Source organism: Enhydra lutris, unplaced genomic scaffold (genome assembly GCF_002288905.1).
Source record: "Enhydra lutris kenyoni isolate GAN:26980312 unplaced genomic scaffold, ASM228890v2 scaffoldscaffold1, whole genome shotgun sequence".
In the NCBI taxonomy this organism is placed as follows: Eukaryota; Metazoa; Chordata; class Mammalia; order Carnivora; family Mustelidae; genus Enhydra; species Enhydra lutris.
Genome location: NW_019154085.1, coordinates 47,595,042 through 47,618,940, shown reverse-complemented (window position 1 = coordinate 47,618,940; position 23,899 = coordinate 47,595,042). Strand labels below are relative to the sequence as shown.

The following is a 23,899-nucleotide window of genomic DNA, read 5'->3' as shown; positions in this document are numbered from 1 at the left end:
TCCCCATGAGGGTCAGGCCTGGGACTATGGCCAGCATAAGCACAATCACTGGTCAGTGGGCACTGTGTCCTACAGCTTGTCACCTCTTCCCCTCCCCAGGGCAGCACCCTGATGGACACCCTCAGGGCCCTGCAGAGCCACATGACCCCCAAACTCTTTGTCTGAGCCCTCAGGGTCCTCCATCATCAGACACCACAGCCCCGACCTAACAGGAAGTCAGCTCTCCCGCAGACTCTGCCCCCCTCAGGCCCAAGGAGGGCGGCCCAGGCCCAAGGAGGGTGGCCCAGGCCCAAGGAGGGCAGCCCAGCCCCAGCCACATCCCAGGGTGAGGGGTGGGCAGTGTCCCGGCTCCCCTGCGTTCCCTGGGCTGAGACCACTGGGCCTACTCCCGCCATCCCTCAGGTGGCAGCTCAGGTCCCTGGCTGGGGCTTCCTCCTCACCACACCCTGCGCCCCTCCAACCCAGGGCCTGGCAGGCACAGGCCAGGAGCGGTGAGGGCCGCTGGCCCCTCTGTTTCGTAACCACTTCTCGTGTTACAGCAGCTTAGAGGTTTGAAGGTGAAACTCATAAGCTTTTCCTAATCCAGACACAATAACAGCCCTCAACTCCTCCCAGCGCACTCGGAGATAATCCTCGCAGAAGCCCTACCTGCCCGGAACTGGTCCAGGAGGGGCCAGGTTCGGGTCTGAAGACCAGCTTTGGGTAGTCGACATTCCTGACAGCCCGGCTTCCTACCTCTTCACATAATGTCTGGTATGGCCACACAGCCGTGAGCTGCAGGATGGTGCAGAACTCAATGCAGTTGGACGGATGCCCCACTAGGACTCACAATGGCCCACGGCCGCTGGAGAACCTGTTCTCCGCAAGCATGAAGGCAGGCGGCCAGCGCTTCATGGGTCTGAGGCGCCGTCCAGACAAGACAGCACAGTACACGCCAGTGAGTCCCGTACGTGTGCGTCTATTGCATGTACACACATGCGCCACATCTGCACCGGTCTGTGTGTACCTCATGTGCACGTGTGTACTGCACGTGTGCACCACGTCTGCACATGGCCCGTGTGGACGTGTGTGTGTGCAGGCAGGTGCATTCCACAGGGCGAGCCCAAGTGGCCCCACTTCACACTCTGACGTTTGGAGGACCAGCTCATCCTCTGGGGAGATGGAGGCTCTTCCTGCCACCTGCTGCCTGTGACCCCCAGTCACTGTACTGCCTTCTCAAAGGCCCACCTCGACTCTAGCAGAAAACACCTAAGATCTTAAGCCTTTTAATACCTCATGCTGTTTCCATTCTCGACAGTAAATCTGCTGCGCCACAACTCGCGCTGACAATGACTCTGCTACCTCCACGCCCCACAGCACAACCCTCGCAAGCCCATGAGGTTTTAAGTCGGGGGTGGGGGGAGGGATGGGACAGAGGAAGGTGTTGGGTTTGGGGGCACGGTGTTGGCGCCCAGTGTCCCAGTGCTGAGAGAACAGGCACCTCGCCGCAGGCTTCACCAGACTGTTCCAGGAACAGATACAAGGACAGCGTTGTGATCAATTCCCATTTTTTACTGGAAGTTCATGACAGCCAGAAAGAGAAAACGTGTCCAGACCTTCTTCACAGCCCCAGGAGTGGCCCCGGGCCCAGGGCAACAGTGGGGCGAGTGAGGATGCAGTGTGCGCGCCAAGCCTGCCCCACTGGGCACATGCACTCGTGCACGTCGGGGCTTCTCACGCTAGCCTCACGGACGTGGAAGCAGAAGCAGAAGTGAAGCCACAGCTCCGGGCACATCACTGCGAACCACCGGGGTGAACCACGAATGACTAGCGTCTGATGACTGTCTTGCCAATGGATGGGCCTTCTAGAAAATGGGGGAACGATGCCTTCCAGGGCGGAGACCATCCTATTACTCTGGCTCATCCGAGGGCCCGGTCATCCACAAGGCTCCAGTGACCCGGGCTATTGCTCAAAGCTTCTGGACGGAGCCCACACTGTCCCACGAAGCTCGTCACCTCTGCCAGGGACACATCCTGCCTGGGGAACCCAGGCACAGGACCATCCATGCCCCCTCCCACAGTGGCAGCCCCCAGCACAGTGGAATGTGGCCTGGTCTCCCAAATGGGCAGAAGAGCTCGCCCACCCAGCCCACACAGGACGTGCCACAGGAGGCTCTTGCCTAGCCTGCAGAGGGTTGGGCAGTGACCACATAGGGGCTGAGAGAGCAGACCAGGTGGCTTGGGTGGCTTTCCGCTCTGCCCGCCCAGCAGGGCTGGAAAGAGCCAGGAAGAATCCTGCCTGGGGGCCGGCTCTGGCCCCTCCAGCCTGTAGCTGGGCGCCCCCACCTGCTGCTGCCCACTCAGCTCATGCCAACCCCGCAGGCCCACAGCCACAGGCAAAACCAGGGTTGGGCCAAGGCCCCTCCTGCGTCTCCTGCGGACCCCGCAGGTCCTGTCAGGCCTGAACAGGTAGTGTCTTGTAGGGGTTCAGGATGCCCTTGGGGTCCAGGAGTGCCTTGAGCTGCTGCATGAGCCTCAGGGCCTCAGGCGGCTTGCTGTAGCTGAGGACGCCCCTCTTCTTGAAGCCCAGGCCATGCTCGGCGCTGACGCTGCCCCGCTGCCTGGCTGTCCATTCGTACACGTACGGTTCCAGGTCAGCCAGCAGCGAGGGGCTGAAGGCCTCCGACGTCACATTGAGGTGCAGGTTACCATCCCCTATAGGCACAGGGACGCTGGGGTCAGGCCAGGCAGGCTGAGACCCCTTCCTGACAGCCCCTAGTCCTGTCCTGTCCTCGTGCCTGCACCACTGGCCACAGGCCTGCAGTGACGGAAGGGGCCTGCAGTGACCACGCCACAGCCTCCCCTCTACCCACACGGCCCCCTGAGGCTTCCAGCTCCCAGCGACAGACCACCTGCCCAGCCAGCCTCTGCAGGCAGTCCCACATGCCCTGAGGGGCAGAGAGCCTCATGAGCCAGCAGGAGGAGCTCCTAGAGGCTAGAGCAAAGCCCAGGGCAGCATGGGGCGCAGGCCTGGGGCCTCTGATCCAGTGACAGAGAGCCTCTCATGGTCACCTCCCTCCAGGCTTCTCAGATGTAGGGAGCACACGAGGGACCCCCCCCCTTCCACCAGAGTGGTCCCGCTGCTACCCTGCAGGCAGAGGCTCCAAACCCCCCACGGTGGGGCCTGCACAACCACCAGCCAGCCTGCAGGTTTCCAGCTGGAATTCCCGCTACCTCAGTGGTCCCACGGACCCTGAGCTGAGAGCGTGAGGACGAGACAGGCTCCAGCTAGGAGACCCCGCCCCCTCCACTTGCACCCCTGCACAAGCAAATCACCTCCAACCCAGGCCTCAAGTAATCCCCACAGACGAAGCCCCGAGAGAGACGAGCCCACACCCAAAATTCCACGTACACAAGAGCGGCCACCATGAGCAAGAACCGGCAACCTGACCACAAAGGCTTCAGATCCCGTAACTTCCAGAAACAGAACCCAAATGTCTCCTACGTTTATAAAAGTAAGAGATAAAACATATAAGACACAGATTGAGCAAGCATCTCAAGTCAACCAACTTCCAGAAAAGAAACTACCAATCACCAAGAGGCCGGAGTCCACAGACAGGTTTCGATGTGTGTTACCCCCCGCAGGAGATGAACAGCACAGAAGGGAAATCAAACATGTGACCTGAACATGATGCGAAGTCAGGGCTGGGCCGCAGAGAAGGCAGGCGGGGAGCCACAGGGCTGTAGCCCCGGGAACGCAGCCAGGAAGGCAGGGGAGGATGGGCAGACATATCTGGGGACAGAAGGGCAGAGCCACCCCTCTCACCACAGCCCCAAGGCACCCAGACGCAAAGGCAAATGCTCACCCAAACAAGCAACCCCGAAGAGCCCCCCAGACAAGGGAAGACAAGAAAACTGGGATCCCTGCGGACAGCAACACCACAGGTCCATGCACAGCAGGCTGCCTTGCCCCACGTAGGAGAAACAGTCACCATGCAGATGTTCGCGTTTGAAGAAGCCCTGAGCAACAGGCCAGCAGAATCCATGATGCTCGTCACCTCCTGTCCCTGGAGCCAGAGACAAGGCTGAAGCTCAGGCTGAAGCTCAGGCAGAGGCCACGACACCAGAATGAAGAGGGACACAGGCGTGGCTGAGCCTGGGCCATCGCCGGCTGCATAACATTGGCACCGCCACACGAGGCAGAAAACAGAACCAAACTACACTCCAGGAGGGGCACCAGGGGGGTTCAGGCAGTGAAGCGTCTGCCTTCAGATCAGGTCGTGGTCCTGGGGTCCCGGGATCAAGCCCCGTGTTGGGCTCCCTGCTCAGCAGGGAGTCTGCTTCTCCCTCTGCCACTCCCTCTGCTCTTATGCTCCTTCTCTCAATTAAATAAAAATCTTTCAAAATAAATAAATAATAAAGACAACGAATGACAAACTGCATGACACGGAGACCCCACCTCCACGGTGTCTGTGAAAGACGCATCTACACGGTAGGATGGAAGACAGTGAAGGTAACAGGAACAAACACATGTCAGGGAAACACTAAATGGGAGGAGCCCGTGTGACTGGTCGGAGGCCAGCACAGGTCCAGCATTCAGAAGGATCTACTGTGATGAGAGTGCCCCCGTTCACCCTAGAATGAGAGGACAGGTGCAACCCCTATCCTCCAAGAGGATGTAGCTGTGGGAGAGGGGAGCAGCCTGCTGCTACTGTGCGGACTTCCGCCCTCTCACTGATGCGGGGGGCGGGGGGGCCATGGGTGCATGCGTGGTTCGGACCAGGGGGTGTGCACGGCTCAGAGCAGGGGGACGCACGGGGCTTGGACCAGCGGGGAGCACACGGCTCGGACCAGGGGGGCGCACGGGGCTCGGACCAGGGGGGTGCACACGGCTTGGACCAGGTGGCCATGCTGGCCCCACAGGGGCCCCTCCAACCTCACGCGGAGCCCAACAAGGCGACACACAGACATTATTTAACAAGAGCCACGGTGGGAACGGCGAGCCTGGTCCTCGGGGGGAGTCTAACCCCTGCGACCAAGCGGAGAGGCTGGAAGCCCTGAAGACTCCCGTGCTTAGAGGCACCGCAGGACACAACTGACAGGGGAGAAGACACGAACACTGAGGACAACGGTAATGACGAGAAACTTGAGACAGAACGCAGAGAGTGGCCAACCGGGCGGGACCACAGACCTCATGAGCACACGACAGATGCAGACGAGGAAAGACATGAGGAACAAACCCGACCAGGACTAAAACAGGGGCCACCCCACTAATGCTGATGTGACACGGGAATGAGCGTGACAGACACCTGGCGTCAACATGTCCAAGGCTTCAGAAGAAACAGACACACTCCCAGAAAACAAAATGACTGAAACCGACCCAGGAAGCTCGGCCTGCCCTGCAGCTAGGGAAGAAACTGGCCTGCAGTCAGCCCCCCACCGCCCAGCACACAAAACCCTCTGCCCCGAATCCTCACCGCAGCTCCTCCCACATGGCCAATGAGGCATCAACCAGTCGGACCCCTCGGGGCCCAAGGGAGAGACTACAGCCATGCCACCGTGGGATGACGCTGGCATCCATCACGGACACGGGGAAGGGACTTACAGCCCAGGACGTACCAGGGAAACCCCGCACATAACACAGGCACACGGACCAAACAAGACACAGAGGACCGTGGCCAAGCTGGGCAACCCCCAGACTACAGCCCCACCTGCAGAAGGGACCTGGCAGGAACAGCCTCACGGACCACAGGGAAAGCAGGCCGGTTGCCCCACTGGACACCAGAGAAGCCCTCAACAGGCCGTGAGTCTCGCCCCACCGGCAGCAAAGGCTGCACTCAGTGCCCCTCGAGGCGGAAGGTGGGCCAGCAATCCCCAGCCCCACATCCACACCCAGCAGCCTCACCACCTCGCCCGGGCCCTGGCCGAGGGCACCTGTCCTCCACCCCCACTCAGGTGTCCACCTCCCAGAGGCCGTGCCAGGCTTCCTACCCGACACTGGGTTCGCCAGCCCCACATCTCCACCCGCCAACTTTCTGCTTGAGATTGCCCAATGGTTTTTACTTTCATGTAGTCCAAGTTAGCAGCAATCTCCCCCTATGGTTTATGCATCCCGTGTGGTCCTGACAAGATCTCCCCACCTCAAGGTCACACACACACTCTCCCATCCCCTTCTTAAAATTTCACACGTTGTCCTTCACGGGTGAGAGTCTACTCTGTACAGCAGCGCTGTCTGCCAGGAGGGAGGGACCTTTCCTGTCCCACAGACAGCAGGTGCCCTGAGCCACTGAATGTTCTCACTGTCCTTGATGCCAGGAACCCCCCCTACCCCCCCAACTCTGGGGGTCACCATCTGTCACACACTGAGCGTCCCAGACACCTGACTTGCGGAGCCTGCTCACGAGAAAAGTAAGGCACCACCTGTGAAAACCGTTGTGATGACAAGTTCCCAAACCAAGCATCAGAGATGCCGGGACAGGGTATGCCGTGTGCCAAGCCCCTCACCCCATTTCTCCAGATCCTCCCTCAACTGCAGGAGGGGGACCTGAACCCCCCATTACAGACAGGCCATGGAGGCTGCAGGCATGGGGCCCTGGGCAGCCCGTACGCATGGCTGCCAAGAATCGAGAGGGATGAGACATTCCTTTCTGAGGAATTAATCACTTTAAACATAAAGCTTGATTTTTCTGCAAAATAGAATTATCTGAAACTAGTTTTCAAACGCTTGCACCTGGCAAGGGGAGTGAGAGGCACTCATCAGGGATACAGCAGGCTGGGTCCGAGGGCAGGCCACCGTGGTGGCCAGCAAATGGAGGTCCTTTCCAAAATGCCCGAGAACCATGAAAATGATTAGAATTCTCTCAACAACTAGCATCCCCATCACCACCTGATCCCAGAACAGCTCACCCAAGTGGCCATAGCCCACCACATGCTTGGCCTGTGAGCCAAGGCGGGCGCGCAGATCAGACACAAGGTCATAAAGCCTCTCAGTGGGCAGGGAGAGGTCGTACTTGTACACGTAGCCGTCCCGGCTCAGCGCCTCCGAGATCCTCTCCCTCAGGGCCCACAGCGCCTGGGACAGACAGAAAACAAAGTCAGAGGGGCACCGTGAAGGGTGTCTAACAGCAATTAGAATGCTGCCGGCCTCAGATGACCAGGAAGGTCATGACGGAACTTCCCAAGTGACAAAAATATTCTGTGTTGTGACAAGCACGGGGCTCTGACCCAAGAATCCATACAGGACGAGACTCCAGAATGCGGCCATGGTTCACCCCAGGGCACACAGACAGCCCCTCTCCAGGAGGATGGAGGACACTCTGGGTGGCATGGTGGGAGAGGCTGGTAGGGGCTGCTGGCTGGTGAGGGAACCTGAGCAATGGCAGGGTCCAGCAGGGAAGACACTGCAGACAAAGGGGACGGGGCTGCTGGGCCCTGGGCTGCCCGAGACACACATGGGTGCTGGAGCTTGAGCGGGAAAGTGAGGGCGGCGCGGGGTGGGGCTGAGGGGGCCTGGGGAGTGGGGGGCTCTTCACATCACTGCCCTTCCGCACAAAGCCAGCCATGGCTTACTGGCTTGGCTGGCTGACTGGTCACAGAGGACACTTGGAAGTCCTGGTTACAGAGTGGAGGAAACGGTGCTGAATGTGCCATCGCTCAGCTATGGGGCTGGCCCCATCCCACCCATATGTCCCCTCATTCAGGAAACGTCTCAGCAAAATTTCTACGTGGTAAGGACTGGTTCCTCCTGCTTTTCCACATGACACAATGCCAGGTCTGCCCCAGAAGAGTAGCAACAGCCCCTTACCTCCACAGACACCAGCCAGCGTCTGGCTTCCCCCATTCGCTCACTGGCTTTCAGGGTCACTACACGGTCCCTCTGTGCCCTCTCCTCAACTCCCACTCCCAACCTGCAGCAGCTCCTGCCCGCCACCTTTCTCACACACCCAGACCAGCAACGACCCCACACAGTCCCCCGCAGTGCTGGACCCCAAGCTGGAGTACTACAGGGCCATGCTGCGGCCCACAGGCTTCCCTGTCTGACCATCCATACCTGCCCCACCCACGGGCTCCCACTACCCAGGCCCCCCCAGGATGGTGACAGCAGCTCCCACCACCACGGGCCCCCCACAATGGTGATGGTGGGTCCCACTGGGTGACTCAGTCAGTTAAGTGTCTGACTCTTGGTTTCGGCTCAGGTCATGATCTCAAGTTGTGAAATCGAGCCTGTGTCACACTTCATGCCTGGTGGGACGTCTGTTTGATACTTTCTCTCCCTCTGCCCCTCCCCCCACTCACACTCACTCACTTTCTCAAATAAATAATTTTTAAAAAAATAATTTAAAATAAAATATCACTGATCACAACAAAGACCCAAAAGCACGTTTCCCAAGAGGCAGGAGACCTGCTCACGTTCTGACAACCCGTGCTCTGAGCCAGACATGAGGCCCAGCACAGACGTTCTGGACCAGCTGAGCATGGGGAATGTGAGGAGGCACGGGCAGCACACACACACCTTGAGTCTGGTCTGGTCCGTGGCCACGGTCCCATCCGTCACCAGGCCAGAGCTCAGCGCCCGCTCCAGGAAGTCACTCAGCTTCTCGGCGTCATGCCCCGCTCTGGAGCCTGAGGTCTCCACTAGGACATAGAACGGACTTTCTGGAAGGCACAGAAAGCAGGATGAACAGAGGTGGTCAGACAGAGTGAGGACAGGCCTGCGTCGGCCTGTCTGAGCGTCTCTGGCGGCCCCTGTGCGGCCCACAGAACAGGAAGCCTCTGCCCAGACTTGGTCTCCGGTGGCTTAAAAACCGGTGTTTCATGGGTGCCTGGGGGGTACGTCCGACTCCTGGTTTCAGCTCAGGTCTTGATCTCAGGGTCGTGGGACCAAGCCCCGTGTCAGGCTCCGTGCTCTGTGGGGAGTCTTCTTGTTCCTCTCCTCTTGGTCAAGCCCCCGCCCCCGCCCAGCTCTCAGGTACATTCACTCTCTCTCTCAAATAAATTAAAATAAAAATATAAATAGGTCCTTCCTGGGGTGCCTGGTTGGCTCAATCAAAAGAGTATGTGACTTCTGACCTCAGGGTTGTGACCTCAACCCCCACACTGGCTGTAGAGATTACCAAAAAAATAAACTTAAAAAAAAAAATAAAAATAGGTCTTTCACTGGGAAAGAAACCACACTCCCCAGAACACATGAACAGCCCTGAGCGATGTCATGGGCACCTGCACAGGGCTGTGGGCAGGGAGCCCCTCTTACCTTCCCACGGTGCTGGGAAGGCCACGGGCTACAGGAGAGACCACTGTGCCCGCGGGGTGCTGTGATGCCCGCAGCGCTCGGCTTAGCACGACATGCAAAAAAGGCATGATTTTACCCAAGCTGTCTCTTTTTTACAGTTTTTTTTAAAATGCATTAGGAACTATAAGAGAATTTCAAGCTTGTCTTTTTTTTAAGGCTACTGTGAATTTATTTTTAACTTACTGAAATCAACAAATGAAAACACCAAATGCACAGTTCTTCCCTTTAGCACTACGTTATAAGTGCCTTCCAGAAAAATACTACAAGCCCATCCTACTATAAGGAGAACAAGTGTTTTCTAGATATTGGCATTTCTCCATGATGAAATGCAAATTCTGCTCTTTAATTTATCATGTCCTAGAAAACACTGGGAGTGTTCTAATTTCTATGGGCTCCTTTTCCAATTACAAAAGTAAAAACATGCTTATAAAAGGGAGTTTGGAAAACAAAGACAAGTATAAATGAAAAAAAAAAATTCCCCAGCTTGCCAGATGTAGCAACCAGCATGGTCAGCAGCACTCCTTCCTGTCTTCCAGTCAGGGAGATCTGCACACTGAAACCTGCCCAGGACAGTGGGCTGGCCTTTCCTTTCTCCTAAACATGACCTTAGGAGCAGCTTTCTCACACACGCGCCCAAGGGCCACACAGTGCTCCATCTGCCCAGGGACTCTCCATCCTCCCAGGGACCTTCCGTCCACCCAGGGACCCTCTGCCTGCCCAGAGACCCTCCGTCCATCCAGGAACGCTGTCTACCCAAGGACCCTCCATCTGCCCAGGGACCCTCCGTCTGCCCAAAGACCCTCCATCCACCCAGGGACCCTCTGCCTGCCCAGGGACCCTCTGTCCACCCAGAGACCCTCCGTCCATCCAGGAATGCTATCTATCCAGAGACGCTCCTTCCATCCGGGGATACTGTCTACCCAGGGACCTTCCACACACCCAGGGACACTCCATCCTTCCAGGGACCTTCCACCCACCCAGAGACCCTCCATCCACCCAGAGACCTTCTACCCAGGGACACTGTCTACCCAGGGAGCTTCCATCTGCCCAGGGACCCTCTGTCTGCCAGAGACTCTCCATCTGCCCAGGGATACTCTGGCCAGAGACCCTCTGTCCACCCAGTGACCCTCCATCTGCCCATGGGTCCCCCACCTTTCCAGTGATCGTATCATATCTTATTTCTTTACTACTAGATGTTCCAGTTGTTTCCTGTTCTATTGTACCAAATGCAACACCTCATTAAAAATTTAGAGCATAAAGATCTTTCTGCCTGACCACACACTAAAGTCCTAACCCAGCCCGTCTGACTACAGAGAGGGACTCAATGTTATATTGGGCCACAAGGGCGGGCCCAGATCCCATAGGACCGCAGCTCTCCTATGAGGATGAGCCACCACGGATCTCCTGTACACACAAGGCCGCCTGAGCACACAGCGAGAAGGGCACCGCTGGCTGCACCCGACACGGGCCAAGCCGCCCCACAATCCGACACTCCAGCCTCCAGAGCCGCAAGAAGCAGACATCCCATGGGGACGCCCTGAGCCTGTGGCTTTCCACCAAGGCTGCCCGCACCAAAGCCACCACCTTTCAGGAGGCTCTCAGAGGTGAAGACGCTGAGACCCACAGTAGAGAGCTCTCTCCTCTAGGAGCACGATGGCAGGTGGCCCTTGAAACGCAGGGCCAGGGCTCGGTTGGCTAAGTGGGAAAGTTCCACGGACCAGCGGCTCCTCTGGTGGAAAAGAAGCACTTCTGACCAGCAAGTTGAGGACCCTCAGAGACCCTGGGGCTCTGGCACAACTGGCGGCAGCAACTGCACCCACACTGGGGGCCCAGTTCCCACGCGGGTCAGAGAGTCTCGCTCGTCCGGGTATGGCGACGCTGGAGCCGTGCAGATTCCGGCAACCTTGTCACCACCTCCCCCTCTGTGGACAGGCTGATGGCCTGTCAGTGACCAAAGAGAGCATCCCCTGAGACCTATGGCAGGAGGGCCACGGCGGAAGCGGCCCGGCCACAGGAGTCGATACCTTGCACGGGGCTGGCAAGGTGCAGGTGGTGCGTGACCAGCCACATGCACTCAGCATCCATGAACTCATACGCGGACAGGATCTCACCCAGCAGCTCCTTGCCACTGCTGAAGGTCTGCAGGACCTCAGCAAAGCCCGGACAACCTGCGAAGGCAACAAGACCTCAGGCGTGGGCACCAGAGCCCCGGCCAGACACCCCCACGTCCCCCCGTGAAGCAGCTGCGCCGAGTGGCCCTGGGTGCTGGCGAGCAGGGCAGTCCAGTGGAGCAGCAGAGCACCACCACAGGGATGACCGCGAGCCAGTGGCACGCGCGTCCCAGGTAGTGACAGTCCAGGAGGAAAGGCCCGTAGGAGGACCCACGGTGTGCAGGAAGGTCACAGGAACCAGAGGGGCCGGGGCGCACAGGGGGCCAGAGACAGGGTCGTACTGGGAAAGGGCTTCACTGCCTTTCTCTCACCACAGTGAGCACTTGTGTTTCCAGGAGCCCAGGGCGAGTCACTCAACTTACAGAACAAGGAGAAATCTCAGAGGCGCCCGGGCCTGGGGAGCCCGTCGTCAGCAGCCGGGAGCAGGTGGGAAGGGCCCAGGACACTGACTCTACGCTGGGGACGGGGTGGGAAAGCTGACGGGAGTGTGTTCATAGAGCACAAGGCCAGAGGCAGATGTCTCCTGTGCACACCTGGGAGCATGTGGAGTTCCGCGGCTGGATAGCGGGGCTGGACGTGGGGGCTCAGCCGTCTGGGGACCACAGCGTGCGGCAACACCAGTAAGCGGAAAAGATGGGAAACAACGCAGCAGGAGTGTAAAAGGGTGGAAACCGTGGGAGGGATGAAGAGGACCGACCACAGAGCTTTGTCGTGAGTGTATCCGGTCACAGCCCTAAAGGGGGAGGAAGATGGCCAGATGCCTCCAACTGACAAGACACCAAGACACAGGGTGAGGAGGCCTGGAAGATCTGAGGTGAGAATGTGTCCTCAGAGGCAAGAGACCCCAAACCACAGATGAGCAAAGACACAGAGAAAATCTTCGAAGTGACCGAAGACCAAAGCGTCAGCACCGGGAGCAGCAGCCATGGAGGACACAAGCGCAGGATGCGGGACGACCCTGAGCAGCCTCATTTGAGAACCAGCGACAGTGTCTCCATGGGCGAGGGTTGGGGAGGCGCGGCCAATGGGCCAGCCGTGAGACCCAGGCCGTGCTTACGGGGAACACGAGCCCAGTGCAGAACGGCACATCAGAAGAGGAAATAGCACGTTTGCAAGAACACAGCAATTCCAGCCACAGAGACAAGGGAGGCCGTGAGACCTGGCACCCTGCCATGGGTACAGACACCGCAGAGCACAGCCAACAGCGGACTGGGGAGTTAAGTTGCCCATGGTGACCTCCAGAAGACCGGATGTCTCCACAGCCTCTTAACTACCAGAGTTTGACAGGTTCTGAGTGGAGGCAAGGCAGAATATGGTTTCAGAGGAGGAGACGCAAGCCCACGCTCACAGTCTGCTGGAAGCAGAGGATCCGATGGGCAGCTGGGGACAGGGCAGGGGACAGAAGGGACAGCATGAGGGATAGCATGACAGTGGGGAAAGTAGAGGGAGAGCAAGGGGTCATGGTGGGGACAGCAGGAGGACAGTGGGAACAGGGTGGGGGACAGGGTAGAGAACAGATCAGGGACAGGGTGGGGGACAAGGCAGGGGACAGTGAAGGACACAGTGGAGGACAGGGCAGAGGTCTGTGAGGGACAGTGGGGGACAGCATTGGGGACAGTGTGGGGAACAGGGCAGGGACAGTAGGGACAGCAGGGGGATAGCACAAGGACAGTATGGGGGACAGGGCAGGGACAGTGAGGGACAGCAGGGGGATGGAGAGGACAGTGTTCCTACGGCTGTGACTCATTCAGGAATGAACACACCAGAAATGACACTGCTTCACTCAGAATCAAGGAAGGAGATGGAGCGGCAGAGCTGAGCAGAGGCCCAGTTGTGCTAAAGAACAGGGTGTTCTGCCCTGAGATGGGAGAGGCCCCCTGCAGAACCCCCGTCAGGAACACCAACCCTCCAGACACAGAAGCCAGGAGACACAGGAACGGCCCCCCTCGTGCCAAGGGCCAGGCAGCAGGGCAGTGGGAGGGACAGGGCGGCCAGCGGTGCACCCCAACAGCCGGCCTACCGAGAAAAGCCACGTTCACTGCCCTGGGCTTGGGTGGACACTGGATAGACACAGCCGTGATGACCCCCAGCGTGCCCTCCGACCCGATGAACAGCTGCTTCAGGTCGTAGCCCGTGTTGTCCTTCCGCAGAGAGGTCAGGCAGTCCAGGACAGTGCCGTCGGCCAGCACCTAGCCGAGAAGGGGAGAAGGGCCTATATGTGGGCCCTCGCAGGCACCCTTCTCCTCTCGCCCCCACGCCCAGGGGTCCCACAGAAAGCAGAGCCAAGCATGAGCCCCCACCCCACCCCAGATGGAGGCCCCAGGGTGACCCCAGGCCAGAAGGCGCCCCAATGGGGCTAAGAGAGGACTTTCATGCCCCCCACACCCATGGAGCTCAGGGCCCAAAGTGGGGAGTCAGTGGCAGAGAATCACATAGCGCGGGGGCCACGCCCTGCAGACACTTCATCCACCAGGCCCTGGACCTCACCCGGTGCCGCCAGGCCCCTGCCCTGCCACCAGCCCCCGTCCCCCCACCCCCCTTGCCGCTTGCTGCTCCAACCTTGCCCCGCCCACTGACCCCGCCCCAGCCCCAGCCCCAGCCCCGCCCCGGCCTTGCCCCACACCACCCCAGAGAGAGTGCCCGAGGGGGCACAGACCCATGGAGTCAAGGCAGGTTGGGCGGGGGCCCACAGACACTTCACACACTAAGTACTTTCAGCACTGGGAAGAGGCTGAGGGTCCGGCCACTCAGACACGGGCAGGGGGACACAGAGGAAAGTGGCCAGCGCCCCAGCTCACCACCTCCAGGCCCAGGACAGTCCCATGAAGTGAGCCATAGCGCAGAAACCGCAGGCCGCCTGCGTTGGTTGCCACGTTTCCCCCAATGTGGCAGCTGCCCTTCGCCCCCAGGTCCAGGGGCATGACGAAGCCCCTCTCCTCCACGTACTGGCTGAGCTCCTCCAGGACGCAGCCCGCCTGGCATACCAGGGTCCCTGCCAAGAGAACGTGCTGCCACGGGTGTTCTCAGCCCAGGAGGAGCCAGAAGACGCACCACAGGGGCTCTGTGGGGGTTAGCCACCTGGAACAGGGGTCCCCCTCAAGGACAAGGAGCATGTCCCCCAACCTGTCCCCCAGAAGTTACCGTTATCTTTTATCAAGAAGAAAAAGAAAAACTGATGGGGAAAAATAAAGAAGGAAATCCTCACGCACACACTCATGGAAGGGAAGGGATGAGCATCGCTATACGGCAGCGTCCCCACCCGGGATGGGGAGTCCCACCACCAGAGGACGTGGAACTTGGAGCACTGTTGGCACAGAGCTATGGTGCCCAGGTGCCCCCAGCAAAGAGGATGACCCGCCCAAAATGCCGTGCTGGAGAGACTGCTGGGGCCGCTGAGCGGAAAGCACCTCGAGACCTCCTTGTACCCCGTCCTTTGTGCCCTGTTTACAAGGGCAAAAAGAGCCGTCCTGGTTAGAAAATATCATAGTTGGAGGAGCTGCAGCAACAGCCCATGCCCTTCAGCGCAGACCCACAGCACAAACCACCTAAGTGACCCCTGGACAGCACCCCCAGGGCAGACAAAGCCGGGCCTCTCCTCCCCAGCCTGTACCCCTCACCACCCGGCCACAGTGCAGGCTTACCGGACACGCTGTGGAAACTGATGATCCGGTTCATCAGGGTGGTGGACAAGATGATCTCATCAAAGACGGGCACACTGCCCCCCACCATGCCCGTGTTTCCCCCCTGCGGGTTCACAGCCAGGTTCCTCTCATGACAGTACCTGGGGCAAGCACAGGACAGGCATCAGGGCTCTCTGCCCTCCCCCTGCACCACCATCCCTGTGCAACGTGATCCAGGCCAACCCTGGCTGCAAGCCCACCGAACCCGGAGTCCCCCGTCTTCCTGCCGTGACCTCCATGGGCGGCACCCTTGGTCCCTGTGCACTGCCGGCGGGTCTGAGGAGGCCCAGGGCCACCCAAAACGGCAGCGAGCCACAAGTCTGCACAGTCCAGATCACAGACAGGTTGGTATTCGTACCTGAACATCCTGAGAGGCCAAGGCTCTCCCTGCACAATACACTGCAAAATGCAGGTGCCAGCGGCACCCCCTGCTGTTCACCAAAAGCATTGCAGCCCCTCCACCCAACGTGTCCCTTTCACCTCCCTTTCACCTCACCTCACCAGAAACTGGCCTGGAAGCCTAAGGAGCACAGAGGGATGGTCACAGATATGGCCAAATGGGGAAGACGCAACGTGACAGTACCTAACCCCACCGGGCAGGGAAGAAGCGAGAGGAACAAAACCTCACCACGGTCTACATCTGGAGGGAAGAGGGCTTGCTTTCGCGTGTCCTCCTCAGTCGCGTACCCTCCATCGTGTGCCCTCCCAGTCGCCCACCCCCGCCCAGGGGCCCCGTGCGCTCCTTACCTGAGGATGCGAGCCACCTCCTGGGAGGTCCGGGGCCTGAGCAGCACCTTGCTACAACCTGCAACACCAAGGACACATTACACACACAGAAGGCAGCGCTCAGTCTACCCTCCAGAAGAAGGTCCTCCTTCCTCTTCCTCCTTCCTCTGCAGGCTACCCGCACAACCAGGGTCAGCACCAAGCCCAGGAACCTCAGGGACGAGGGCGAGGTGTCAGACATGGGCCCCACCTCTCTGGGCAGGGAGGCCACGGCTGGGGCACCTGCCTGGCTGCTCGCTGGGAGGGGCCGTGTTTCCCCCACCTAACTGCACATCTTGTGGGGAGACACTTGACGTCGGGCCAGCGACCTGTCCAGATCCACCCCTCCACCTGTGTTAGTACCTGACTTCCCACCGTGGGGCGGGACTACCCATCCCCCTCCCATATGTGTTTCATCTACGCGGGGCACTATGCATCAGGTGGCGGCTCTAAGCTGTGATGACTGATGGGATGCCAGGATGCATCCCTGGATGCCCGCGCTTCGGGGTTCCTGACCATGGGCTCCCCAAGACAAGCAGGCTCTCTCTGGCCCTCTGACTTCATTCCAAGTGCACAAGCAGGTGAGGAGGCTCCCGGGAGGCGGGAGGCACAGGACACCCCCCACCCCCACCGTGTCAGTGACCTCTCACGTAGCTTTGAGATCTGGCTGCAGTTCTTAGCTTACATGCTTTTTAGGAAAGTCTGAGTTACTAATATTTACAATCCTTATATTAAATATGATTTAATCGTACACTTACATATTAATTTTTAATAACAGCTGTGTTTCACAACTGGCTTGATACAAAAATCTAACAATTTTTAAGTAACTGGCTCTCCCTGCACGTCCCTGTCCCCGAGCCTCCAGGAGGCCTTAGCAGTCTACTGTCCACCTTAGGACACGGCCAAAGGGAGGCAGCCGTCAGCATGCTGCCGGCTGATGACGGCACTGGCTTCTGGAACGTGTCGGGGGAAGTAGGAAAGGACTTTGCAGACGGGCTGCCCCGCGGTTCACTAACATTCATCTATGCCCTGGTCTTCTCTCTCATGTGCTCAGAGTCTCTTAAGTCGAGGGATGGACTCAAAAGAACAGAAGGGAAAACAGAAGCAGGAAAGGCTTCAGTGCAGAAGGAGCAGAGCCGAGCTCTGGAGGGGACAGGCAGGGAGGAGCTAAGGCTGCGAGCCTCTCTGGCCTGAGACTCTCGTCCCTCCGTTCGAGAAAGGCAGACTGAGTGCCAGTTCCTGGTCTCAGCAGCACAGTCCCCGTGCTGCCCACCACCTGCTTCTCCACCCTCCTGGCTTCCCGGCAGCCCTCCAAGGCCTTCGCTCACTTGGGACGCCCAGGGCGTGGGCTACGGAAGGACCCTCCTGGGACACGGCCTGTCACCTGTCACAGCATGCCTACTCCCGGCTGGCGGGCTCCCTGCCTTCCTCCCAGGGACCAGAGCACACTGCCACATTAGGGCTGGCAAACCCCACACTCAGGCCAAGCCCAGCCTGAGCTACACCTGCACGTGGAGCCCTGCAGGAACAGCCCAATGCCCATTTGTTTGGTGTGGCCGCTTTCAGACAGACTGTGGCAGACACCAACTCGACCTCTGCAGGACGCTGCTGAACCTGATGGCTGAGACTTTCGCCTCCAAATCTTCTCTCCCAGCGGCTCAGCCCTGGGGCCCAACACTCCACCCCTGGGAACCTGGGCTGAGGGTCTTGCTCCCCAGGCTCCAGAAACAACCTCCCGGCCTGCTTCCTCCCACCCCAAGGCAGCAGTCCCCGGGCCCTCCCTGTCCCGCGCACTAGGGGACAGGCAGCAGTCTCTCTTGCACCCCCCCCCCCCCCACAGACCATAGCTCTCACTGTCTCCCCCATCCTCATGTTAGCAATGCCCCCACCTGCTTCTGCATGGGCCCCCACTGCCATTCCTCCCAAGACTACGGCCCCAGGAGGGCCTGGGTCCCTCCATGCCCAGCTCCTGGACAACTTCACGGCGATCCTGTTTCTCACCAAGCTACCAGTTCTTCCCTCTCAACCAGATCATTCCCATCCACCTATTAATCTGCTGCGACAACAGTCTTGTCTGAAACCGGCCCCGAAAAGGCAAAAACATCTTCTCTTGACCCCATCCCAACCCCCACCCCGGCCCCTCTGTCCCCCTAAGCCCAGTGCCTCCACCAGATGGGGGCCTCCCAAGCCCCCACGAACAGCTCCAACCGGAGGCATGTCCCTTCCACGCTACAGACAACCTCCTGCCATGGGCCCCGGTACAGCAGCTGATCCTGACCAGGCAACCCCTGGCGTCCCCTGGCTCCCCTTTCTTCACACATGCACCAGGTCCTCCTCAGCCCCGGCCCAAGCTACTCAGTCCCCTTGGCTGGTGCCTGCTCGCCCCCATGGACCACAGCGGCCACTGGCCTCCTTGGACATCGGAGCTGCATGGACCCAGCCCTGGGCTAGCTGGCTTCACAGTCCAGCGGGCCCCTTCGCATGTCCAACTGGACTTGTCCAGACCCAGATTTCCAGTTTCCCCACAGACCTGGTGCTCCTGCCATTTTCCTCAGCAAGTGGAAGGCTACCTCTGCAACTGCTCAGGCCATGGGTCCCTGCATCCTGGCTCCTCTGACACCCTACACACCCATCAGCACATCCCAGACTCTTCTTTGCACACACACAGAGCTGACACCATTTCACCTAACCACCCATCGAAGACTCAGCTCTCCTCCGAGCTTCCATGCCCAGGGAGTGAAAGCCTCTCCTCGACACGGCAGCCATACCAGGCTGTGGGCCTCTCTCCTCCTGACCTCCTAGTAGCTCCCCATCAGTTACTGGGACTCACCTGGCCCTCGAGGTATCGATAACCCAGCCCTCTCGCTCTCTGACCTCCCCATCATCCGTCCACTCCAGCCACACATGGGTCTACAGCTCCCCAAACATGCCAAGCATAGACTTGCTCAGAGGCTTTGCACTGGCTATTCCTGTCCCAGAACACCCTTCCAGATGGCTTCCCCAGGTTCCAAGGAAACAGCGTGTGCTGGGGGACTCTCCTGGGCAGGCATGCCCACCTGGCAGGCAGCCCACCGTTCATGCCACCACCCCTCGGGTGAGCCTCCTGTCCATCCTGTCCCCAGCCCTGCACCTTGTGCAGACACACAGTGAAGTGCTCACTGAAGTTTATGGGGTCCACCCATGAGCAAAGTGATCTAATTTTTGGACAGTTTCCATTTCAAATAAAGTCCATTTTTAAGAAAATTATAAAATCTTAATCAGCTTTTACTAGCTGCATTTTCTATAGAACTCTTAAGACTAAAACATTAAATGATCATAAGTTTAGACATGCTTTCTCCCCCAAAAACAGCTACATAAAGGGGTTATTTCGACAAAAATTGAACAAACAGGGGCGCCTGGGTGGCTCAGTGGGGTAGGGCCTCTGCTTTCGGCTCAGGTCATGGTCTCAGGGTCCTGGGATCGAGCCCTGCATTGGGCTCTCTGCTCAGCAGGAAGCCTGCTTCCTCCACTCTTTCTCTCTGCCTGCCTCTCTGCCTACTTGTGTTATCTGTCTGTCAAATAAATAAAATCTTAAAAAAAAATTGAACAAACAACTCCAACAGACACCCACTGGGCAGGTGTTGTACACCAAGTCCTGCAGATTCAGAGACACATACACCCCAGTGCCGCCCTCCTGAGCTCAGGTGTCAGCAGCCGGGGGGCGGGGGTCGTCCACACGAGCACACAGACACAGACCGAGCCACATGAGGCTTCCAGGAAGAGCCCCCAGCACACAGCTAAGTCCTGTCGGGGGGGGGGGGGACAGACAGGCCCCATCCCAGTTACAGTGTGTACTCTGGAAGCCCCAGGAGGAAGACATCCCAAGTCTTGAGTACCCAGCACCCTGGGCTTTTACCTCTGAGGTGGGAGCCCCATCCCCAGTTTGTGGGGTTTGGCGCTCAGGCTGCAGGGTCGGCCAGGACCAGGGCCCGGCCTGGTTGAGCCCAGGATGGACAGCACCCTCTCCTGCCTCTGGAAGCACGCATGTGAACCTGCAGGCCCTGTGCGGGCAGTGGGCTCCCAGCAGGCACCATCCCCCAGCCCCGGGGGGTCCTGACTTAGCAGGCAGGGTGGGGCTGGAAGCCCTTCCACTCTGGGCACTTGGGCCACAAGGAACAGTCCAAGGAGGATGCCTGGGTGGCTCCGCTGGCTAAACGTCTGCATGGGATAGAGCCCTGTGTCAGGCTCCCTGCTCAGCGGGGAGCCTGTGTCTTCCTCTCCTCCCTGCTTGTGCTGTCCTTGCTCTGTCTGCCACTATCTCTGTTTCTCTCAAATAAATAAATAACAGTCTTTAAAAAATTAGAAGTCTGAGGACTTCCAAGGTATCCAACCCGAATCTCTCCCTGTGAGTATAGCGTGTCCCACACCCCACCTCCACGTGCTACAGACTCTGCACCATAGGTCAGTTCGCAAGCTGGTTCAGACCCGCTCTCGGAGTTCTTCCAGCTCACGCACAGCCCTTGCCATGGTGAGTCGCGGCCACTGGACACCCCCCAACACACATACACAATGCTCTGTCAAGTCCCATGGGCGCCGGATCCAGCCCTACCTGGCTGCTGGAGTGTCCTGGCATTACATGTGTAATTCGTGACTCTGTTGTAAGCAAGCTCTCTTCTGGGTCTCTTTAATATTCTATAAGAACATCGTATTGGTGTTTTGTGTTTTGTAACTGAAAAGGCAGCTTACATTATCTCTGAAAATGTTGCAGGACAGAACACAGAGTGACAGGATCTTTCCTGTGGGAAGGGGTGCACTGGGTCTGGAAGGCTGAGAACTCCCAAGCTGGCACAGGCGTGTGCTGCTGCAGACACATGTGCTGGGAGGAGCGGGGCTCGGGCGGCCCAACCAGCCCCCTGCTTCTTGCCTGAAGGAGCTGCCGCAGGCAGACTGGGCCTCCCAAAGTGTGTCCGTGTCGCATCCCTCAGAACCTGTGCACGTGCCCTGATTTACATAAAGGGTCATGACATATGTGATCAAGTTAAGGGTCCTGAGACAAGGTCCTGGGTTTAGGTGATGCCAGGTGTCCTTAAAGGGACACAGACGCCTGCAGCCCCCAGGAAGGAGCCCCCCAGAGCCTCTAGCGGGAGCAGGTCCAGCCTCCAGAGCTGGGAGCAGGCGAGCCTCCGTCACCCAGCTTGTGCTGGCTGTCAAAGAGGCCCTGGGAGTTCACGCGCATCTCTCAGAGCAGCCGGCCACCTTGTCTTTTACTCTGCAGACATCACGCAGCACCGATAAACCTCCAGGAATGTTGTTTTCACAACAGTTTGAAACTACAACACAGCCTCTCCTCAGCATGAGAGGGTGTGTGTGCCAGGCACGCCCCTCCACCCCAGCGTCGTCACAGCCCCCCCTGGAGCACGTGCTGTGGCCAGACCCTCACTCACCTCGGACCGTCCTCAGCCAGTCCACATTGGAAGCCTCCAGCACCTCTGGGTCTGTGACGACCCCGCCCGGGAGGATGCGTTCAAAGGCTGCCAGGTCTTCAGCAGACACCGCCGAGAAGGGCAGCCGTGTCACGGGGTAGCGCTGCTGGGTCAGTACCACCTCCGGCGCACCAGGGGGCGTGGAGGAGCTGCTCCTTCGGACCAGGGGGCTGGCGCCCAGGGCCCCCCCAGGGCTGAGCAGGCTGGGGATCCTGGACACCCCTGCCCGTGTCCTGTGCTGCACAGATGCTCCCCGAGCGCACACCGCCTGCCACCGGGAGAGCCACACCAGCTGCCTGGGCACCACATGGGGCCCCATCGCTCCTGCCCTAAAAAGCAAGCGGTAGGACCTGCAGATCCAGAAACCACAACCCAAGCCCAGCTGCAGTCCAGGAACAGAGGCAGTCTTCCAGGGTGAGGCCATGAGGTTACAGCCTCCTGGAGAGACCAGCCAAAGGGTATGGGGGCGGAGGCGCTGGGCGGGCTGCCTTTGAGCCTGACCCGGCTGGGCTTCCCTGTAAGGCCCTTCTGGGCACAGGACAGTGGCTGGGAGCTGGTCGAGTCAGAGTCGAACACTTGCAGTAACAAAGCTCCCTCTTAGCCCTCCTGCTTCAGGACGAAACCAGAGTCTAGGCACTAAACGGACGGATGCCCTGAATTATGCGATGAAGAATGGCTGAAACGGTAAATGGGTACCCGCCGGCACAAGTCTGGACAGTGCAGGAGTTAACGACAAGCAAGGGAAGGGAGGCTTCCAGGCTGCACACCGCGCTGCAGGCACCAGCCAGCAGCGCAGCCCCCCAGCTCGGCTGAAAGCACAGAGGGAAAGGCACAGGGGCGCGCCCCTCCGCGGGCTCCCCGGGCCGCCGAGCCGGGTCCGGAGTTTGCGCACATCCTGTGCGTCCGGGGACGCGGCCGTCGGGGCAGCCCACGGGCCGAGGACCGGACGCGGGGCCACCCACTCCGGGGAGGGGAAGCAGCCCCGCGGACTCGCATTCAAGGACGCCCCCGCCGCCCCGACCCGCGGTCCCCCCACCGCCTCTAACCGCGTCCCCGACCCTTTGACCCAGGGCCTTCGGCCCAGGCCCCGGCGGCCGCGCGCGCACACTCACGTCCGCGCCCCCGACCCGCCGCCGCAAGCGCCTTAGGGCCCGAGCCGGGACCGACTGCGCCTGCGCACTGGCGCCCTCCGGCCCCGCCTCCCCACGGGATGGGACGACCTCCAGGCCCCGCCCCCAACCCTACGGGCAGCAGGTGCACCGTGGCGGGCGCGTACTTCGGTCCGCTACACACCGCGGGACAGCCGGCCTGGACCGGTGTCCGGCACTGCCCAGCAGGGGTCCTCGCACACTCTCCCAGCCCTTCCCCAGGGCCGGCTCTACCGTGATCCACATAACCACCCCGCTCCTTGCCCGGCTGCGGGGCTCCCCCTAGGGAACTCTGTCCCCCACCAGAAGTCTCTGGCTCCCTCAGGGGATCTCTGCCCCCTCAAGGGCACTCTGCCCCACCAGGGGTCTCTGGCTCCCCCCACCCAGGGAACTCTGCTCCCCCCAGGGGTCTCTGGCTACCCACAGAGAACTGTCCCTCCTACCCCCAACCCCTGCTCCTAGCAGGGAACTCTGGCTCCCAAGAACCCAGCACCTTGTGCTGATCCACCTCCAGCAGGTCGGGTGTGCATCACAGGCAGAAGCCACAAGGCTCGGAAAGCTGCTTGTGCCACACAACCTGAGCCTTTTCCTGAACAAAGGCTCAAGTGAGAAGAGGTCAGAGGGACCATGCCAGAGCTGGGTGGCCCGGACACCGCCCCAGGCGGGAAGCAAAGGCAGCCCGGCAGGAATGCTGCCTCTTACAGCCCCACCATGGGCTCTGGCAGGCCCTCTGACCTCTGGCCTTTGGGGCTGTGAGGCCCGGGCACCTGAAGAAGACAAAGGCAGGGGTGGCTGATGGATGTCCCAGTGGCATCAGCCCTGCAGCACTATGCCACCTCCTGGCCTCGTCACATTCCCTTCAGGGGTGCAAGCTGCCGCTGGGTCCCAGCTCCCCGGGGCACCCCCTCCCTGAGCTCTGCAACACCTGCCCCCCCACCTTACCCACAGCAGGGCAGCCAGCCCTCCAGGGCTCCAAGTCCTAATCCGCGCTCCCGCTACAGGCTGCTCCCTCCACCAACTCCGGAACACCCCCCCACCAGCCTGCTCCTGCAATCCCCATCACGTCGGTGCTCCCCTTCTGCCTTTTCTCCCAACACCCCACATCAAACTGCTGCCACAGTGAACCTGGTTCAGGAGTGGGGCTCATCTCCCGCCCTCTGGCTCCCTGCCGTCCCCCCGGGGCATCTCCAGCGCTTGCTGGGCTCATCCAGTTACCCAGTTACAGATGCTGACAGTGGAGCCGACAGGATGCTCTGGGGATGTTAAAATAACGAAGACATCTGGTCCACAGGACGGAGGCCAGCCGGTGGAGGTGCCCTGTTGGCTTCGCCACACAGGACAAATGGCTCCTCATGGTGTTGCAAATTGGCCGAGAGAACGAGCACAGGCCAGATCCATGACAGCA

The 23,899-nt window shown here is 59.6% G+C and overlaps 1 protein-coding gene across 4 annotated transcripts; it reads right to left on the bottom strand.

Moving 5' to 3' along the window:
• Positions 1 to 1,533: 1,533 nt before the first annotated feature.
• Positions 1,534 to 22,505, bottom strand: LOC111142961 (D-2-hydroxyglutarate dehydrogenase). 4 transcript variants are annotated; one of them, XM_022496333.1, is made up of 10 exons: positions 22,459 to 22,505; positions 21,308 to 21,675; positions 15,867 to 15,924; positions 15,081 to 15,220; positions 14,238 to 14,431; positions 13,460 to 13,628; positions 11,293 to 11,436; positions 8,492 to 8,634; positions 6,886 to 7,051; positions 1,534 to 2,694 (listed from the first exon to the last, which is right to left on the bottom strand). In XM_022496333.1, exons 2-10 carry the CDS (start codon positions 21,663 to 21,665, stop codon positions 2,435 to 2,437), a joined length of 1,632 nt encoding a protein of 543 aa, XP_022352041.1. In that variant the 5' UTR covers positions 21,666 to 21,675; positions 22,459 to 22,505; the 3' UTR covers positions 1,534 to 2,434. The 4 variants fall into 4 exon arrangements, with proteins under 4 accessions (XP_022352041.1, XP_022352024.1, XP_022352033.1 ...); XM_022496316.1 differs by lacking the exon at positions 22,459 to 22,505 and having other exon boundaries at positions 21,308 to 22,263; XM_022496325.1 differs by lacking the exon at positions 22,459 to 22,505 and having other exon boundaries at positions 14,241 to 14,431; positions 21,308 to 22,263.
• Between the last annotated feature and the right edge of the window lie 1,394 nt (positions 22,506 to 23,899).